This window comes from Neophocaena asiaeorientalis, unplaced genomic scaffold (assembly GCF_003031525.2).
Source record: "Neophocaena asiaeorientalis asiaeorientalis breed wild unplaced genomic scaffold, Neophocaena_asiaeorientalis_V1.1 scaffold246, whole genome shotgun sequence".
Taxonomy (NCBI): Eukaryota; Metazoa; Chordata; class Mammalia; order Artiodactyla; family Phocoenidae; genus Neophocaena; species Neophocaena asiaeorientalis.
This window is the reverse complement of record NW_020174551.1, coordinates 3,658,713-3,678,199: the sequence shown is the minus strand read 5'-3', so window position 1 is coordinate 3,678,199 and position 19,487 is coordinate 3,658,713. Positions and strand designations below refer to the sequence as shown.

General features: G+C 36.9%; 1 protein-coding gene and 1 pseudogene across 1 annotated transcript in view; both read left to right on the top strand.

The window, feature by feature from the left end:
• CATSPERT (catsper channel auxiliary subunit tau) overlaps positions 1-12,719 on the top strand; it is a 133,092-nt gene extending 120,373 nt beyond the window's left edge. The window contains 6 exon segments of the mRNA XM_024757341.1: positions 5,064-5,138; positions 6,210-6,474; positions 6,571-9,506; positions 9,508-9,685; positions 9,688-9,782; positions 12,447-12,719. Of these exon segments, the coding sequence (XP_024613109.1) occupies positions 5,064-5,138; positions 6,210-6,474; positions 6,571-9,506; positions 9,508-9,685; positions 9,688-9,782; positions 12,447-12,719 (3,822 nt within the window).
• A 5,200-nt stretch (positions 12,720-17,919) lies between these two features.
• LOC112407879 (heterogeneous nuclear ribonucleoprotein D-like pseudogene) lies at positions 17,920-18,963 on the top strand (annotated as a pseudogene).
• The last annotated feature ends 524 nt before the right edge of the window (positions 18,964-19,487 follow it).

Below are 19,487 nucleotides of genomic sequence, written 5' to 3'. Positions count from 1 at the left end.
CTATGCTGTTTGTTATCTGCATTTTTTTTTTTTTTACTTCTTCAGCGTCCTTATAGAAATTTGAACTGTTTATGTGGTCAAATCGGGGCGCTTTTTCTTTGAGGCTGTTAGTTTATATCTTGTTTAGATTATCCTTCCCCTCTCCAAGATTATGTCAGCATTCTCCTAGCTGATTTTCTATGTATACTTTTTTTAAATATATGTATACTTTTTCTATGTATACTTTTTTTAAATATAAAAAAGGACTATGTGTACTTTTTTATATTTAAATATTCAATCCATCTATACTTAATTTTTTTGATATGAGGTAAAGATCTATTGATAATTTTGCTGAAGTGGATAGATGATTACCTCGACGCTATTTATTAATTGTTCACATAGTTAACATGTTTTTGTCTGTCAGTATCCCTTCTTGAGGATAATATCCTCAATCCTTGGTGTAGTTGGCAAACTTGACCCTCTGCCTCTGTGGCAACAAGGATGACCATGTAGTTTGACATAAAAATATTCAGAGGGACTTTCCTGGTTGTCCAGTGGTTAAGACTCCACACTTCCGCTGCAGGGGGCACGGGTTCAATCCCTGGTTGGGGAACTAAGATCCCGCATGGTGCAGGGCGAAGCCAAAAAAATAATAAAAATTTACTTTAATTTAAAAAGATAAAAATATTAAGACAAGTCTATATAATGTTGATTTCATAAGGAATATGTTAAAAATAAAATTAAATAATAGAATGAGTATGAAAGAAAAGCGTGAAAAGTCAATACTTTTTTTAATAATAGAATTTAGTGTATGAAATCAACATTGTATGGAATTTCCACTTAAAGGACAAATTAAGCACAGTTTTGGCATTAATATCTCACCTCTTTTAAAGAAGACATACAGATGGCCAGCAGACACATGAAAAGATGCTCAACATCACTAATTATTAGAGAAATGCAAATCAAAACTGCAGTAAGGTACCACCCTACACCGGTCAGAATGGCCATCATTAAAAAGTCTACAAATGGGCTTCCCTGGTGGCGCAGTGGTTGACAGTCCGCCTGCCGATGCAGGGGACACGGGTTCGTGCCCCTGTCCGGGAAGATCCCACATGCCGCGGAGCAGCTGGGCCTGTGAGCCATAGCCGCTGAGCCTGCGCGTCCGGAGCCTGTGCTCCGCAACGGGAGAGGCCACAACAGTGAGAGGCCTGCGTACCGCAAAAAAAAAAAAAAAAAAAAAAAAAAGTACCTGTCAGCTCAGTCTGCCTCTGTTTTAAGATATTCTCTCAGAAGCTTCTCCCGACAAGTTCCAATTATATGTAGTTGGCTAGAACCTTGTCACATGGCCACTCCTGTCTTTTAAAGGAGGCTGGAAGATGCAGCTTTTTGAGTAAGGGTTTTTGCCCCTAAAAAAATTGAGGTTCTTGAGATAATATGTATTTTGGGAAAGTAACTCTCATTCTCTGTCACAGGGAGCAAGAGACTAGTTAAGAGACTATTGTTGGGAAGATGATGGTCGCTTGTGCTACAGTCGTAGTAGGTGGTGGTCGGATATGATTGGATACTTGATATATTTTGAAGCCAGTAGCCACAGAACTTAATGCTGGGTTATATATGAAAAGAAGAAGGTGGAGAGATAGGGTGACACAAGTTTCTGGTCTAATAATTCAGTAGATAGCATCATTACCTGAGATGAGGAAAAACAGAGAAAAGCCAAGGTTTTGTGGTTTTTTTGAGGGGGAGGGGAGCAGGGTGGTAATCTAGAATCTATTATGTATACATTAAATTTGACAAGCCTATTATATAGCTAAGTGGAAATCAATAATACCCTTTTAGATATTTCTGAGGATACTATTTAGAATCTTTTCCAAGGGTCATCCTCCCCCTACATTCCTCAGAAATAGCTCTATTTATTCTGGGGTTAGTTCTGTTTATTCTTATTGATCGTTCACTTACATGTACTGATTTTCCTCATATCTGATGAGCTTTGTTGGCTCACTTTATATTTGTGAATGAAGGAATATGTTGGTTGTATAGGTATTCTCTGTGTGACAGGCCAGCTTCCCTGGAGGGTATATGGGGATGGAAGAGGGCAGGCAGGATGGCTGGAGACCCTACAGCATTTCCAAAGAACCAGTGTATTTCTCTCCTGAATAGAACTTTCTTTCCTTCCTTTTTATCCCCCTTCGGTTATCTGATGTGAAAATGTGAGTGGCTGTAAGCTCTGCTCTGCTGCTCTTCTAAGGCTCAAAACTCATACAGGGTCCCCACCTAGGCAGATTGCACACTTTCTCAGAGAGCAGTTTTGGTCTTGCTTGTTTTGTTGTTGTTTGTTTTGGTGTTTGGTGAGTGATTGGGGAAAGACAATGCTGCCAGCAATGTATGTTCTGTTTGCACTGAGAAAGAGAACAGTGATAAAGAAGGGTCCAAGTGATCCAGCTGTTCCAAATGCAGCTTTTTAATTAATACTATGACAATTGCACCATCCTCTGATTCTCTTTGTATATGTTGACCTTGAATTTATTGCTTCTCAGGCCTACCTGATTTCTGTTATTTAAAGCTCTGGTTTTCTTTCTTTCTTTTTATTAATTAATTTATTTTTGGCTGCGTTGGGTCTTTGTTGCTGCGCTCTGGCTTTCTCTAGTTGTGGCGAGTGGGGGCTACGCTTCGTTGCAGTGCCGGGCTTCTCATTGTGGTGGCTTCTCTTGTTGCAGAGCATGGACTCTAGACGCGCAGGCTTCAGTAGTTGTGGCACGCGGGCTTAGTTGCTCTGCAGCATGTGGGATCTTCCCGGAGCAGGACTCGAACCCGTGTCCCCTGCATTGGCAGGCGGATTCTTAACCACTGTACCACCAGGGAAGTCCCAAAGCTCTGGTTTTTTTGATGGGGGTTTTCCATTAAGTCAATCCATCTGCTTTCCTATTTTCCAAACTTTCTCAACTTTCTGGATCTTGGTGTGTTACCTTACTGATTTCTAGTATTCCAATGGGATTTGTTAACCAAAATTTCAGAAATGGAGACCTGATTGAAATAAAAGGTGTTTATTTAAGGTCTGTTAGGACTGCAGCCTGGGAGACACATATTCAAGCACTTGAATTGTGTTCCACTGGACTACAAAATGGGGGAGACTTATAAAGGCAAAAACTGCAAGTTTACATTTAGTTACATGAGTTGTTTATCAAGAATTATGATTGGAGCAGCCAAGAAGTAAGGGTGCTTGTTAAATAAGGATTGGTTGGGGTCTGAAATGGTTGCATAATTACAAGGGGAGACCTTAAGACCATAAGTTTGCAGCTGGCAGGTATTGTTCTGAATACTGCTGGTGGTGTCCTTGGGTCTGGTACAGTTCAGAGAAAGTTCAGGTTTTCGGTGGTGCAGAGACCACTGAATGAGACCAGATCTTATCTGAGACAAGATCCTCAATGGCCACCTGACTCTGTTTTTGTATGCCTGAACCATGATTACTCCATTATAATTTCAATTTGTCATCAGATTTTTCTTTTGAAAATATTATTTTCTGTTAATTTACTGGAACTTTGGGAGGTAGGAGAAAGTAAACGCACATGTTCAGTCTACCATCTTGAAGCTCCTGTATTGGCTTCTTTTTTTTGTCCTTTTCTAGCATCCTGATCATTTCCCTCTCATATAACTATCCTGGATTTTTTAACTAACAAAAGTATTGTATGTTCATCTAATCAATAACACAGCGTTAAACAGAGTAAAAGTTAATTGCGTCCTCTTTCCTCTCCTCCAGAGTTACTCCCTTGAGAAAACAATGTTAACATTCTGTATCTTTTCATATATTTTTCCATGCTTATATTGGGGGGGGTTATTTATTTGTTCTGTGTGTTTTACAAAAATTAGATCATATTTTTTCCTCTACTTTTTCTTCCACTTCTTTGTCATACATATCTTTTAATTTTAATTTTCTACTAAATTCATTAAGGCAATAAACTTTCAAATGTTAGAATTTAAACTGTTTTTGAGGGAGATTTTGGAAAATTCAGGCAAAGAAAAACAAAATGAGCAAAGGAACAGGTGTGGAAAAGTACGAGATATATTTTTAGAATTCAGAGTTAGACACATTTTCCTGGAGAGAAACTATAGTGGGGAATACTGAGATACTTGCAGAAATTATTTAGAGTCAGTGTGTGAGGGCAATGAATAACACAACGTAGGAAGCTGCTGAAGATTTAAGAATAAAGTCATGTTATTAACTGCTTAATATTAATGAACACTTAAACCAAAAGTATTTCTTATGAAAGCATCATTCATTGAATTATTTTAACTAACTTGATACATAATGAACCCCCTACAAACTAAAGGAGAAAATGTGTAGGAAAGCAGTTTATAGTACTAAGTGTTCTGCAAAGAGATGGTATCAAGTTTTCTCTAAACATTAGAGAAATGGTGTTTTCAAAGCACCATTGTCTTTCACTGAAGTCTTGATTGTGTGGTAGTTGGAGCATCAGATGAAAATTTAGGATGCCTAGGATTTAGGCTACTAATCATCTGGTAATTTAGGGCAATAATTTCAACTGCAGATTTTTGTGTAAAACAAAGAGTAGGACTTTATTATCTCTAAAGTGTCATCCATCTCTAAAATGTCAGTGGTTCTGTGATTCTATAATTGTTCCTGTACACCTTGATTTAGTACGAAGTGTTTCCTTAGGCAGTAAGTACCCATTTAACAATTACAGCTTGAGAGTCATTGAAAATGCTATCTCAGTGTAATATCAGATGCTATTTATTATCTAAAGCATTTCACAACCTTCTAGAATTAGATTACATTTGTTCTAACAGTTCTGTTTTCTTTTCCAATTTTGTTTCTGCTTAAAGTTGCTGAGCATTATTTTGATTTTACACATTCAATAGGGTGAATATTATTGTGTCAGGGAAGCTAAGATTATATATATTTCTGATATAAATTTCTTTTGATTATACGCAAATTATGGTAGTTATGAGAAAAATATTTAGTTTTTAACATGTTTAATATCTTTAATAACTATTGAAGGAATAAAATTATTTTGGGAAATATCCTTTCATTACAAGCAGTCTAAAATTAAAACTTCTCTTTTTATAAGGTGGCTTTTTCACCAAAAGAATACATTTCACCATCTTTCAAACCAGAATATATAGAATTCAAGCCAAAATATCAGGTACTGTTTTCTTATCCCAATATCAGTTATACTTAAATACTAGGTTTCTGTAATACTTTATGTAATTCAGTGGTTCCAAAGCCAGACTACCCAGTAGAAACACTCACCCATCTTTACAAAAATACATATTCCCAGGTCCCACCTCTGACCTAATGAATCTCAGTTTGGAAATGGAGCCTAGGAATCTGTATTTCTCACAAAACAAAACAAAACAACAGGGATTCTTATGCTGTCACCTGGGTATCAATTAGCATTTGAAAACCATATGAACTAAAACAAATACTAGGCTGATTATTTCACATTTTGCTTTTTTTAATTGGATAATAGAGAAGTTGTATGAACAAAGAGTTTGAATAAGAGACTTCATTTTCTAGGCTATTTCAATAATAGAATAGCCTGATCCCAGAGCTTACAAAAGTGCCTATGGCTATTACACTGACATTTCACTGTAACTGAGAATTTTTTGTACTGTTCTCTACCATTTCTGAGGCATATATAATATTTATCAAAAAGCAAGTTTCTACTGTAACATGCTAAGGACTAGGTGGAACTCATCATCATTGTTAAAACTCTCAGATTTAAAGGCAGATGATCTGTGTTCCCAAGTCACTCTTTAGAGAATATTTATGATACTTTTAATGGAATATCTACTACTTGCTTTGCATTTAAAACAAAATTACCCACATTGCTACTAAAATATCTATATGGATAGGACTTAGATCTTGATGTTAGCCTTTGTCTAAGCAAATGGAGCTAACACTGGAAATCAAGTTCTTAAACAAACAAACTATTGATGAGTGCCTTTTAAGTGTTTAAAAATATTCCAGGTAGCAAAAAGCTCTTAAACACAACATAGTATCAGAATTAGGAATTTGAAAAATTTGCATTAAAATTCTCATTATTATTCCAATTTCAAATATTTTAAAATAATTAAAGTTGGTTTTCTCTTTGTAGAAGTCAGGAAGATGAATAAATTGGCAGATTGCTCAAAGAGAATTAACTAAAAATTTTATTATAAATTTAAAACAAATGCGTCCAAATTTCTTACCTTTTTTTTTTTTAATATTACAGTTCCAGAAATTCAACATCAAGAACGGTTTTGATCCTTTTCTGAGGAATATAAACAACAAAATGTCAGTCAGAAAAAGGAAAGACCAAGATATGTTCAAATGCAGAAATATTTTAAGTGCCGAGGTTATAGAGCATGAAGACCAAGATCCTCCTTACCCAACACATTCAAAAACTGCAAGCCCTGCTAATAAATCCTGGCCCCATAATCTTGATATCATCACAATAAAGGGTTTAGACACTAAGAATAAGTTAGCCAGTGATCCTGGTATCACCGCACTAAAGACTTCAGACCTTAAGAATAAGTTAGTCCATGATCCGGGTATCATCACAATAAAGACTTTAGACACTAAGAATAATTTAGCCCATCATCCTAGTATCACCACAATAAAGACTTTAGACACTAAGAATAAGTTACAGGAAAGGCTACCAAATGTATCTTTACCAAACTTTGAGGGAGAATCATCAATGACTGGAAAAGTAAATGTAAATAAATGTTGCCTCTCAAAATCATTAAGTCTTACTTCCCACATAGAAAATTTAAAACAATCAATGGTGCTCAAGTTAATTTTAAGTAAAAATCTGCAAGACCTTTCAAATAGATTATTTTCTACACCTGAAGTTTCTATGGACACCGAAGCAAGAAAGAAAAGTCATAGTTCTCCACTTCTGGCTCTTCATGATGAACAACCAAGTAGTTTGGAAGGCGAAGTATTTGAAAAAATTCAAGATTTAAATAGCTGGCTTTCAGAAGGAGACATTTTAAATTCAAAGTCTCTTTTAAATGAAATAATTAAAGATACTCCCACAGATTCACTTTCAGAAGGTGGACCAGGAAATTCTCCAGAGGTAGAAAAGGAACCTGTCTCTGAAAAACACTTAGAGGCTGGTGAGATAGATTTTCCAATTAAAAAAAAGAGTAGTTTCAAAAAGAAACATTTAAAAAGTGAAGTATCTAGCTCCAAACCAGATTTGAATAGCCTTGTATATGATTATGTTATAAAGCAAATATTTACTGCACCGATCTTCTCAGAGCTGGGGAGAGGAATGAAAGAATCGAGTGAGACACAGATAAACTCGCAGAGTCAATTACCCACAGCTTGGGAGAGTTCGCCTTCCAATGTTCTAATTCACTATGAAGAAAACAATAATGAAATAGAATTTCCGCCGGCCAAATCTGTTATAAGCCAGATAATACAAGCATTTCCTGTAGATACTCTTTTAGAATCAGGGATAATCAAAGTGATAGAATTAGATAAAGAATATCAGAAGGGTTTTTTGCTGTATACAGAGACAGCTTTTGCTGAAGAAAAGCCAAAGTATTCCACAGAGTATTATTCAGATATCAGAAGCAAAACAGAACCTCTTTCAGAGCAAAATACACCCATCATTCACAAAGAAACCACTTCTTTTAATGGAGTTGAATTCATAGACAAAGGCCAAAATAGATCCCCACAAGATTCAAAATATCAGTCGACACCAGATAAAAAAACAGATTTGCCAAGTAATGGTCAGAGGCTTGATAGAGAAGAAAATGATCGAAGTTCTACTTTAGAAAATTTAAGTAACGCACTAATGGGTAAACTTAATAACTCTGATGTAATAATGTTAAAATCCTTTTTGAAAAACATATTTAATGTTTTTTTCAAATATAGTCAGTCTAAAAGCAGACAACCAGAAAAAGAATTAGAAAGACTAATTGAACATCCTTTTCCAAGTCAGACAGAAGACCTTGAAGAAATCGAAGAGAATTTTGATAAAGTAGACAAATTAGGGAGAAAACCTATTTTGAATCCAAAGCTGCATGTATTTCTAGAAGAACTCTCAGAGTCAGAAATAAAAAAATTTAAATCTGAATTAAGTAAACATATCCAGCATCACCTTGTAGAAAGGCTTTCAGAATCAGGATATATCACCAAAGAGGACTTACCAGAAATCTATCAAAATCTGTATTTGATGAATGAGAAAGTAGAACCAAAAGGGCAAAATATTTTTCTGGAGAACTATTCAGAAACTGTAAAAGAAATCATGTCTTTTATAAATAATTTTAATCATCATTTCATAGATAAACATTTGGAAATAAAGCTAAGATCTTTTTTAAATGAAATGCTCCAAAACTATTTCCTAAAAAACCTTTCAGACAACAGTTTATTTAAAGACGCAGAATCTGAGCCTATACACTCAAATGTATCTTCTCTAAGAGCTAAAAGTGCCTCAATATCTTTTCATGAGTTAGGACAAGATATTTCAAGAGGGAGTTTTCGTAGTAGGCTTGAAATAAACATGAAATATCCCTTAAGTAAATCTCTACAAAACTATCTTATAGCTTTATCAGAAAATGAACTCTTAGATCTAAAAGCTGATTTAAGCAAACACCTCCAGAGCCTTTTTATAGAAAAACTGTCAAAATCAGGACTAATCACAGAAAGGCAATTAGAGGGGATAAGCCGGCATATAAATTTGGTTAATTCTACTTTCACACCATTAAGATGTATAAAGCCAGATTTGTCTTTAAGACATGAAAATCAGTTTGTGGAGGACCATTCAGAAAAGCAAACTAAATATTCAAAAATTGCTCAGAAAACCACTTTACAAAAGGTTCCTGAAGATAGACTTGTAGAAACAGAGTTGACCAAAAAGGAAGAAAAGGAACATTTTTCCTTAGAGAATATTAAAGAAAGTCCATCAATAATTCAGGAACAGAAAAGATACTATCCTAAGGAAGCGAAAATACTCAGTTTAATTAAAGTACAAACTTGTTCCAACAAAAATACCCAGGCAATTCCAGTAAATAAGTCATCAGAAAGACTTACAGATACAATGCCTAAGAAACAAAGGAAAGAACATGGTTTCATGCAGTTTCCTCAAGCAGAGAACTGTGATTTTAAAACAGAGATACAAGACCCACATAGTTGGAGTGGTAAATCAAAAATAACTCAATCAAATGCTTGCTTTGAAAAGACACTGAAAATGAAGTCCCTTGACAAAAAGGAGCACAATAACACCTATACATTGATAGTACAGGAAAAACCTGAAGCAGTACTGTCACCATATCCAAGAATTCCTAACTGCAAGATGCCAAATGAAGATGAGGAATATGTAAACAAACTCACTTTTCCTTCCAGGCAAGGTAATACTCTAACTCGCCTCAATGCAGAGGCTGGAGAGAAATCAAAATTAGAAGACTAGTATCGTCAGAGATGGAAAGGAAATAATAATAATTATAGAAAACAACATTTAGTAACATTTGCACATTACAAAGAAGAAATACAAACTCTTTATATAAAACCAAACAAACTCTTTATATAAAACCAAACAAAAGGTCCCTGAATCACAATTGCTTAAATATAAAGTTTTGATAGCTGAGAAAAACTCAAAACCATCCCTCTTCCCAGAAGTACTAAAGAGAGAAAATCTAAAGCCCAAGGTTCAAAAAGAAAGAGACCATGTCAGCAAACAAAAAAAGTCATTTAACAAGATAGTATATTACCAACCACACTGCCCACCACAGGAATTCTTCTAAGAAAATCTGTTCCAAGGGCATTGCTTCATTGGACTGCAAGAAGAACTATACACGTAATAATGTTTTTCTAAGTCTTTTATTTCTGTATTTGGCAAAGTTCTGTAGATAATCTAGAGTATATGTGTCTGCATGCAAGTATGTATGTAACCTTAACTGCCCCAAAATAAACAGACCTCCAAATTTTAAAAATTCTTCTGACATTCAAATATCACCTCACCTCTTTCAAAGGCAATCAGAAAATCAAGGGAATGTTAACACACTTAGTGCCTTTATGTAAAATAAAGGGGACCCCCCCTCTAGATCACGAATTAGAAAAAAAGCATTCTTTCCTCCAGGCCAACTCTACCGGCTGACACAGCCTGGACAGGGTACACAGCTCTGTCTACGGAAGACTGGCTATTTCAGCCCTGACTGACCCCTCAGCCAGGGGCTGTTGTGCAGGCACAACCTGTAAAACCATCGGCAGTGGCTGTATACTACAGAAAGGCTGGGATTGTCTTTTCATGCACATATAAATATATAGTCTTTTTGCAGATTGCTGAATTATCTTTGTTTCAGTAAAACAAACTAAGTTCATATTATGTGCCAGTTATTCTGCTAAGCCTTAGAGGTATACAAAATTTACAATCTCTTGAATTATGAATTGTAAAATTTTAATTTAGCTTCTACTCTTTTCTTTTCTCTCTCATCACCACCCTCTGCCATCTGCTGAGAAACATGGAAATTCATATCTATTTTTAATATTAACATAAAACAATTAGGAAGGTAAATCTGCTACTAGACGTTATATAAACCATTCAAAAGCAAAGTTAAAATCTCTAGGAATGGAAGGGGCTTATTTTAATTTTCTGAAACACTGCTCTTCTCTATTAGCATATATAGATAGGCATGACCCACAGTTGGGAAAACGCACAATTCTAAAATGAAATTATATTGATAATTTGATGTGCATAACTATCTTTGAATGAGAAAATCGATCTAATTTCAGAATAGTTGCTTTGAATTTGTTTTCCACAGCAAAGCAAATGATTACCTCTAGTAAATAGTAAAGCAAACATGTAGCAGGGTAAATATTATCAACATACTCTCAACTTTGTATTTCTCTTTTCTAAATTCAATAATTTAATAATGAGTGTGTGTGTGTGCGTGTGTGTGTGTGTGTGTGTGTGTGTGTGTGTGTGTACAAATGAGGAAAAGGAAGTAAAAGATGGGTTCATAGTTTTTGAAAAGCAAAGATTTTCTGAAGTTCCCTCAGATAAGTGGAATCTTTATTATCACTTTTCCAAACAAAATAAGAGATTGTGTTTATGTTATATGGTATGGGATCATATAGGATCTCAGAACCTTTATCCTAAGAATGGATAAGGGAGATAGTTATATTTACTTCCCTCTGTCAAACCAACAGTACCTAAACTTTTCTCTCTAGTAAAATTGACACCAGAGAATTTGAGAGGTAAGAGGGCATTTTTCAGGTCATCAGAAAGACTTGCTCATTTGATTCTCTAAAATCCAGGAAATCTCCCAAAGCAATCAAAGTAGAAGACAGGGAAATTGAGTTGTAGGCGCTTCCAGAAAAATAACCAGTGGTGTGGGTCTCCGTGCCCTTCTGCTGTCACTCTAGTAATGTTATATCAACTGTCAAGTAAAAATTATATGTTACCAATGTAGCAGAAATTCCCTTAATAATTGCTTAATAATTCCCTTACCTAATTGCTTCCATGTATACAAGATGGAAAAGGAAGAATGTTTACTTGCAAACCCAGGCAAAAATATGGACTCTTCATACCTCCTTCTTGGTAAATCTTCTCTCTCTTGCTGCTGTAATTCTTCTTAGTCCTGCCTAAATTCCTCCTACCTGCCAATTCTATTAATCTACTCCCACCTTCTCACCAAATCAAAGCAGGCCCATTCCCTTGGTGTGGCCATCTCTGCAAAGCATTACGGGACAAACTGCTCAAACTGCAGAGGAAACTAGTTTACACTAATTTGAGAAATGACTAATAACTCCATACCCTCTTATGGGTACTTGTAGATTATTATATTTTTTAAATAAAATATAGTCATATTGTACAAATTTGAAAAAAGAGAAAAGGAAAACTAAGCCCATAATCCCACCACCCTAAAACAACCATCATTTAAAAAAATTATTTTGGTGTATTTCCTTCCAGTTATTTTCCTAAATATTTTACTTGCTTAGTCTCAGAATGTACACAAAAATTTTTAATATTTTAGTATAAACATAACCATATCCTTAGATGCTGACCTCTGTATGTGTGTGTATATAAATATTAAAGAAGGTATTTATTAACTTTTAAAGAATGAATGTTTGGATGCTTTAAAAAGTATAATATAAGAGCTTATAATTTATGTTTGGGGTTGGGGAAGAGATATTTTAGAAGAGGAGAATTATAGGAGGGCTGTCTTTGCCTAGGAGTCTGACCCCTGAGGACAGGTCCCCTAAGATTTCTGGTTTTCAGCTCATATCTTGCATACCTTTTGAAATAACAGATCCTTTGAAACAATGAGATTTTTTAAAGTATGGTTTTTAAAGTATCTGATGGCAGGCATTGAATGTAGGGTCTGAATTTGGGGACTGCCTATAAAACATTTGACTGCTCTCATTCTTTGTTGATATTACAAACTTTAGTCCTTGTAAGTCTAAAATGTACTTTTAAGAAACCTAATTCACCAACCTGATCTTTTATTTTAATATTTAGGATTGTTCGGATAGAGTTGAGGATTTACATGTAACTTCATTTAAGCATCGTGAAAAAGCAAAATCAAGAGCAAGGCTTTTAGGAAAGAGCCCAAATGATAGCCATAATCAGTTAAAATGCTCTGCAAGACCGTATACTGCTCCAGAGGTTAACAAACAAGGAAGCTACACTGGAAAATTTACAAGTCCTCGAATGGTTTCAGCAGGCTTAGTTCATATAAATGATTCAATCCCAGATTATGAAATCCATAAAATGCAGCCAAAAAAAAATTAAGAGTATATTGAAAAACGTTTGCTCATTTGTGATATTATCCAGATGTTAAACAGTTCAGAATGATGTGTGAGGCCAATAGTCAGAATGTCATTTCTCCAATTAACAAAATGGTTTGGAGATCTGTCCTTTTGTGTGATAGAAGTCAGTAACCAAATTTCATCTTGTTAGAACCATTTTGTTTTAATTAAAATGAAAAAAACACTGTTGATGTAAATGTGTTTTGTTTATAAATCTTAGAGAACAACCTCAGAGATACATAGTCATTAGTGAAGTTTTATTTCCCAACTTTTCCCCTTTTTCACTATTCTCTGATTTTCCAAATCTTTGCTATGCCCTAAATTATCCCTGACCACCCAGCGTCAGGGTATCTGTTTGCAGTTATGTATGTTCAGCCTTTTGTTATGAATATACTCTAACTCTTCAGCTCTAGATTCAACAGTATGCAATTCCCTGGGCCTATAGAACATCTATTAATTTCAATATCATCTGATATTACAACTTTTTATACTATAAAGATAATAAAAAACAAGTTTCATACTACTAATTCCTGAGGCTTCTAATACACTGAAGTGACTTTCTAGCTTACTCAAAAAACTATGAGACAGCCTCTTTAATAACATGAAACTCAGGAAGAAACTGTATAAAACAAACTGCATTAAAAATTAGCTAAATCAGCTAATTTTGGTTCTATTCTTATCAAATACAATATTTGAATCTTGCTGAACTTTGGTTCACTCTTGGGGAGTAAGAATTTCAATTTATAGAATTTTTGTCCATTTCCATTTTTCTACCATAAATCATAACGTTTATGGAGTTTAAATAGAATTGGCTGATAGAAAACATAATTTCTGATCGTTCATTTAATGCCATAATCAAGGTAGTAATTTTGGGGGGGAGACCAAGAATTTCTAGTAATTCTCAAAGTTGCCAGTACATATATCAATCAGAGTGTGACTGAGAAAGCACAATTACCTCTGGATCTTTCAAGTAGAAGGAACACAGGGAATTGGTTTCATGGGTGATGGAACCAAGGCTAAGAAACTAAAAGGGATGATGTGGCAATCCAGAGATTGGCAAGAGCAGAAAGTGATAGCACCCCTCAGGACATCAGGAAGAAGTGGTGTGACCAGTGTCCTAAAGCCAGAACACAAAGAAGATACAGCCACTGACAGAGACACCACAAGAAACAGGGGAGTGGGGCAGGGGGTGAGAAATAACTATGTTTGTTCTCTCTCATCCTGCTCTCTAATCTGCTATTGCCTCGCTGGAAACCAGAGAGTGAGGGGGCATGGGAAATGTAGTTCCCAGTGAAACAGAGCAGAGGAAAAGTGGAGAAATGGATTTGAGAGCTAACAGGCAACTAACCAACAGTACTTATGGGGAAAACCATTGATCTAGCTTGCAGTAAAGGAAGGAAATATTTACTAGATGGAAATCTCAAGTCACTTTGCCTCATTAAACTCTTAACAGCAATATTGTGACATGGTCAAAAATTGCCTACCATGGAAATAAAATTAATATGCCAAACATTTTGCTAAACTACATTCTCGTGAATAAGACAGTATTCTCAAGGAGTCCATAGTCTACAGGGACATAAACACAGAAGTAGTTATAGTAGAGTTGTGTAAGTGTTGTTGGGGAAAGTACTATAGAAACTCATGGGAGGTCATTTTGGCCAAGGTGGCTGTGCTACTTTGGATCCTTCAGAAAGCAGATACCAAGATGAGATTAGCCATGTACAGTAGGCAGAATAATAACCCCTCCCCCACCAACACACAAACATCCCAATCCCAGGAACCTGTGACTATGTTACCTTACATGGCAAAAGAGATTTTGCAGCTATGATTAAATTAATGATCTGGAGCTGGAGAGACTATCCTGGATTGTCTGGGTGGGCCCAACATAATCAAAAGGATTTTATAAGACAGAAGCAGAAGGGTCAATTCAGAGGTGTGGTCACTGAAACAGAAGCTGAAGTAATGCTGACCCGTGAAGCAAAAGAAGGCAGGTAGCTTCTAGAAGCTGGAAGAGGCAGAAATTTCTCCTCTAGAGCCTGCAGAAGGAATGTAGCCCTGCCAAATCATTTTACAATCCTAACCTCCAGAACTGTAAGATAATAAACTTGTGGTGTTTGAAGTCATTACCACTTTGTGGTAATTTGTTACAACAGTGATAAAAAAAAAATTGATGTAGCATGCCAGGAGCCTATGGTGCAACACTTAAGGCATTCACTCTCAGGGTGAGGCTGTCAATATCTACTGAGATGGTTAATTTTTTGTGTCAATTTGACTGGGCCATAGTGTGCCCAGTTACACGATCAAACGGTATTCTGGGTCTTTCTGTGAAAGCATTTTTGGATGAAATTAACATCTAAGTCTGTAGACTGAAAAAACAGATTGCCCTCCTTGATGTGGTGGGCCTCATCAGTTGAAGGCCTGAACAGAAGAAAAAGGCTGATCCTCCCCTGAGAGAGAATCCCTCCTGCCTGAATGCCTTCACACTGGGATATCAGCTTTATCCTGCTTTTGGAGTCGAACTGAAACATCAGCTCATCCTAAGTCTTCAGCCTGCCAGCCTTCAATTTGGAACTACACCACTGCTTCTCCTGGGTCTCCAGCTTGCCTACTCACCTTGCAGATCTGGGATTTGTCAGCCTCTATAATCATGTGAGCCAATTCCTTATTTAAAAAATCCACTGGGGGGATGGAGATCAAGATGGCAGAATAGAAGGATATGGAGCTCACCTCCTCCACAAATATATAAAAATAATCTATACGTGGAACAATTCTCACGGAATACTTACTGAACGTTGGCAGAAGATCTCATACAACCAAAGCTGCACGAAAGATCACCATGTGAACTGGGTAGGATAAAAGGGGGGGGGGGGTAAGTAATTGGAATGGGACCTGCACCCCTCGGAGGGAGCTGTGAAAAAGTTCCCTCACCCTGGGAACCCCTTTCACCAGCTAGGAGGTCAGAGGGGACAGATAGGGAGCTTCAGAGGCTCAGAAGGGAGTGTGGCAGCCAGTTTGCAGCAGGCAGGAGAGAGAGAGACCAGGACAGACAGTCCTTGCCACCTCACTGCACTTCCCAGCCCAAGACACGCACCTGCTGAGGCTGAAATCTGGGCAGATTACCGCCACTCCTACAACGGGTCCGGGTACGCAACTTCAGTGGATTTATACCAGTGGCTTTGTGAGTGCAGCGCCTGAGGGACATCCAAGCTGATTACCAGCATTCCCCAGCTGAGGCAGGTCTGGTGCCAGGAGCAGCAGGTTTTGTGGGTGCACACAAGCAGAAGTAGGGCTGAAATCTGAGCTGATTACCAGCATTCTCACAGCAGAGGCAGGGCCGAGGGCAATGCCAACAACAGTGTATTTTGTGAGCACATGCACTAGGTAACAGGTGATGGCACAGAGTGCCCGTCCCAGTGGACAGCCCCTGGAGAGGAATATGGAGCAGCTCCTTTCCCAGAGGGAGTGCTCCAATCCCACCTACCTCACAGTGCAGCTTAGAACTGGATCTGGGGGCTTCTATTCCAACAACTGGCAAGCAGACCCTGCTCTCAATAGGGCTGTGACAACCACAGAGCAGAGGAGGCCCTGCCCAACAACCAGTGCAAGCTCTGGTCATCACAACACCAATCATACCCCATATCAAGGGGATGATGGCCAGCTAACTCTGAGGAAAGACATGGCAGGCATCCATGCCAAAAAACAGCCCTCACACCAAAAATAATGGACTCACGGAGGCTACACAGCGATGCTCCCACATAAAAACAGCCCTTTGAGACCACAGTAGATAATTGTTTCCCCTAAATTCAGAGTCAAAGAAATATAAGTGAAAAAGCAGAGGAAACACTCCCAATTAAAAGAAGAAAAATCCCCTGAAAGAACAATAAAACAGACCTCTCCGGCCTGCCAGACTCCACGTTCAAAAAGGAGGTAATAAAAATGCTGAAGGAATTAAGAAAGGCTGTCAATAGAAATGCAGATCACTGTAACAAGGAAATAGAAACTATAAAGAGGAGCCAATCAAAATTAGACAACTCAATTGTTGAGATGAAAACCAAACTAAAGACAATAAAATACCAAACTAAATAATGCAGAGGAACGAATAAGTGATCTGGAAGATAGAATAATGGAAATCACCCAATCATAACAGAACGCTGAAAGACAAATGAAAAAAAAGAAAAGAAAGCGACATATGAGACCTATGGGCTGATATAAAGGATGCCAAGCTGTGCATAATAGGGATCCCAGGAGGAGAAGAGAAAGGGGGATCTAAAATGTACTTGAAGAAATTATGGCAGAAAATTTCCCAAACCTAATGAAGCAGATGTCCAGATAAAGGAAGCACAGAGGGTCCCAAATAAGATGAACCCAAACAGACCTATACCAAGACATATCATAATTAAAATGGCAAAAGTTAAAGATAGGATTCTAAAGGCAGCAAGAGAAAAACAAAGAGTTAGTTACAGAAGAACCCCCATAATGCTATTTGCTGATTTCTCTACAGAAACCTTGCAGGCCAGAAGGGAATAGCAAAATACATTCAAAGTCCTGAAAGGGAAAAACCTGCAACCTAGGATATTCTACCCAGCAAGATTATCATTTAGAATAGAAGAAAAAATTAAAGAATTTCTCAGGCAAGCAAAAACTAAAAGAATACAGCAATACTAAGTCTACCCTAAAAGAAATATTGAAAGGTTTTCTCTAAATAGAAAAGAAGCAAGAACCCATAGGAAAGGGAAAATCAAAATAGGGAAAAGCAAGTATGTAAAATGATTGTACACCACTTGAATAAGCCAGTACACAGATTAAAAAAAAAAAATCAAAGAATTTTGTGAAAGCAATTATAACTACAATGAACAGCAAAAGGATAAACATGAAAATGTAAAACAGGACATCAACGTCATAAAATAGGGGAATAAGAAAATGTAGATTTTTTTAGAATGTGTTTGAGCTTATAGGACCACCAGTCTAAAGCAAGTAGACACAATAATGAGTTAACATACTTGAAAACCAGTGTAACCACAAATCAAAAACATACAAAAGATTCACAAAAACCAAAAATTTGAACTTAAGTATAAAAGAAAACCAGCTGCATCATTTGCAACAATTCTGTAGGTTTTCTTTTCGTTTTGTTTATGGCTTTCTTTGCTGTGTAAAAGCTTTTAAGTTTAATTAGGGTCCGCCGCCATTTTAAATCCAGCTCCATACAATGCTCCGCCATCGTTGTGGCCACGACTCAGACTGCGTGACAGCACCCACCAGCCAACAATTCTGCCACCATGGAGGATATATATCAGTACAGTAACACAGAGGAATTCGGAGAGGGATCCAAGATTAACGTGAGCAAGAATCAGCAGGATGACAGTAAAATGTTTATTGGAGGCTTGAGCTGGGATACAAGTTAAGAAAGATCTGACTGAATATTTGTCTCAATTTGGGGAAGTTGTAGACTGCACAATTAAAACAGATCCAGTCACCGAAAGATCAGGAGGATCTGGATTTGTGCTTTTCAAAGATGCTGCTAGTGTTGATAAGGTTTTGGAAGTTAAAGAACACAAACTGGATGGCAAATTGCTAGACGCTAAAAAGGTCAAAGCTTTAAAAGGGAAGGAACCCCTCAAAAGGTTTTTTGTGGGTGGACTGAGCCCAGATACTTCTGAAGAACAAATTAAAGAATATTTTGGAGGCTTTGGAGAGATTGAAAATATTGAACTTCCCATGGATACAAAAGCAAATAAGAGGATTTTGTTTTATTACATATACAGACAAAGAGCCAGTTAAGAAATTGTTAGTAAGCAGTTATCATCAAATTGGTCCTGGGAAGTGTGAAATCAAAGTTGCACATACAGGCAACAACAAAAAGGAAGAAGATGTGCTGTAGCTGGTGGGTGAGGTGGTGCTGGAGTCGTGACTGAGGTCAGGGCCCAAACTGGAACCAAGTAATAATTATTATGATCAAGGATATGGAAATTACAATAGCGCCTATGGTGGTGATCAAAACTATAGTGGCTATGGCTGCTATGATTATTCTGGGCATAACTAGGAACTGCGGATACGGACAAGGATATGCAGACTACAGTGCCCAAGAAAGCACTTATGGCAAGGCATCTCAAGGGGGTGGCAGTCACCAAAACAACTGCCAGCCGTACTACAAGGGGACATTGAAGAAAACAGGAGGAGATTGCTTGCAGGATGACGCTGAAGATTGGTCTTCTGTTGATCTAAGATGATTATTCTATAAAAGACTTTCTAGTGTACAAGACACAACTGTGTCCAACTGTATATAGCCGCCAATTCGTTTTAACTTTGTCTTCTGCTGTGTTATGACTCAATGTGGATTTGTTTATACAAATTTTATTTGTATGATTTCATGTTAAACCTCAAATAAATGCTTCCTTATGTGTTAAAAAAATAGATAATTTGAGCAGGCTGATCACTAGAAGTGAAACAGAATCTGTAATTTTAAAACTCCCTGCAAACAAAAGTCCAGGACTGGATGGCTTCACTGGGGAATTCTACCAAACATACAAAGAAGAACTTATACTAGTCCTTCTCAAATTCTTCCAAAAGACTGAAGAGGAGGGAACACTCCCAAAGTCATTCTATGAAGCCACCATCACCCTAATACCAAAACCAGATAGAAACACTACCAAAAAGAAAATTACAGGCCAATATCTTTGATGAATATAGATGCAAAAATTCTCAACAAAATACTACCACAGTGAATCCAACAACACATACAAAAGATCATACA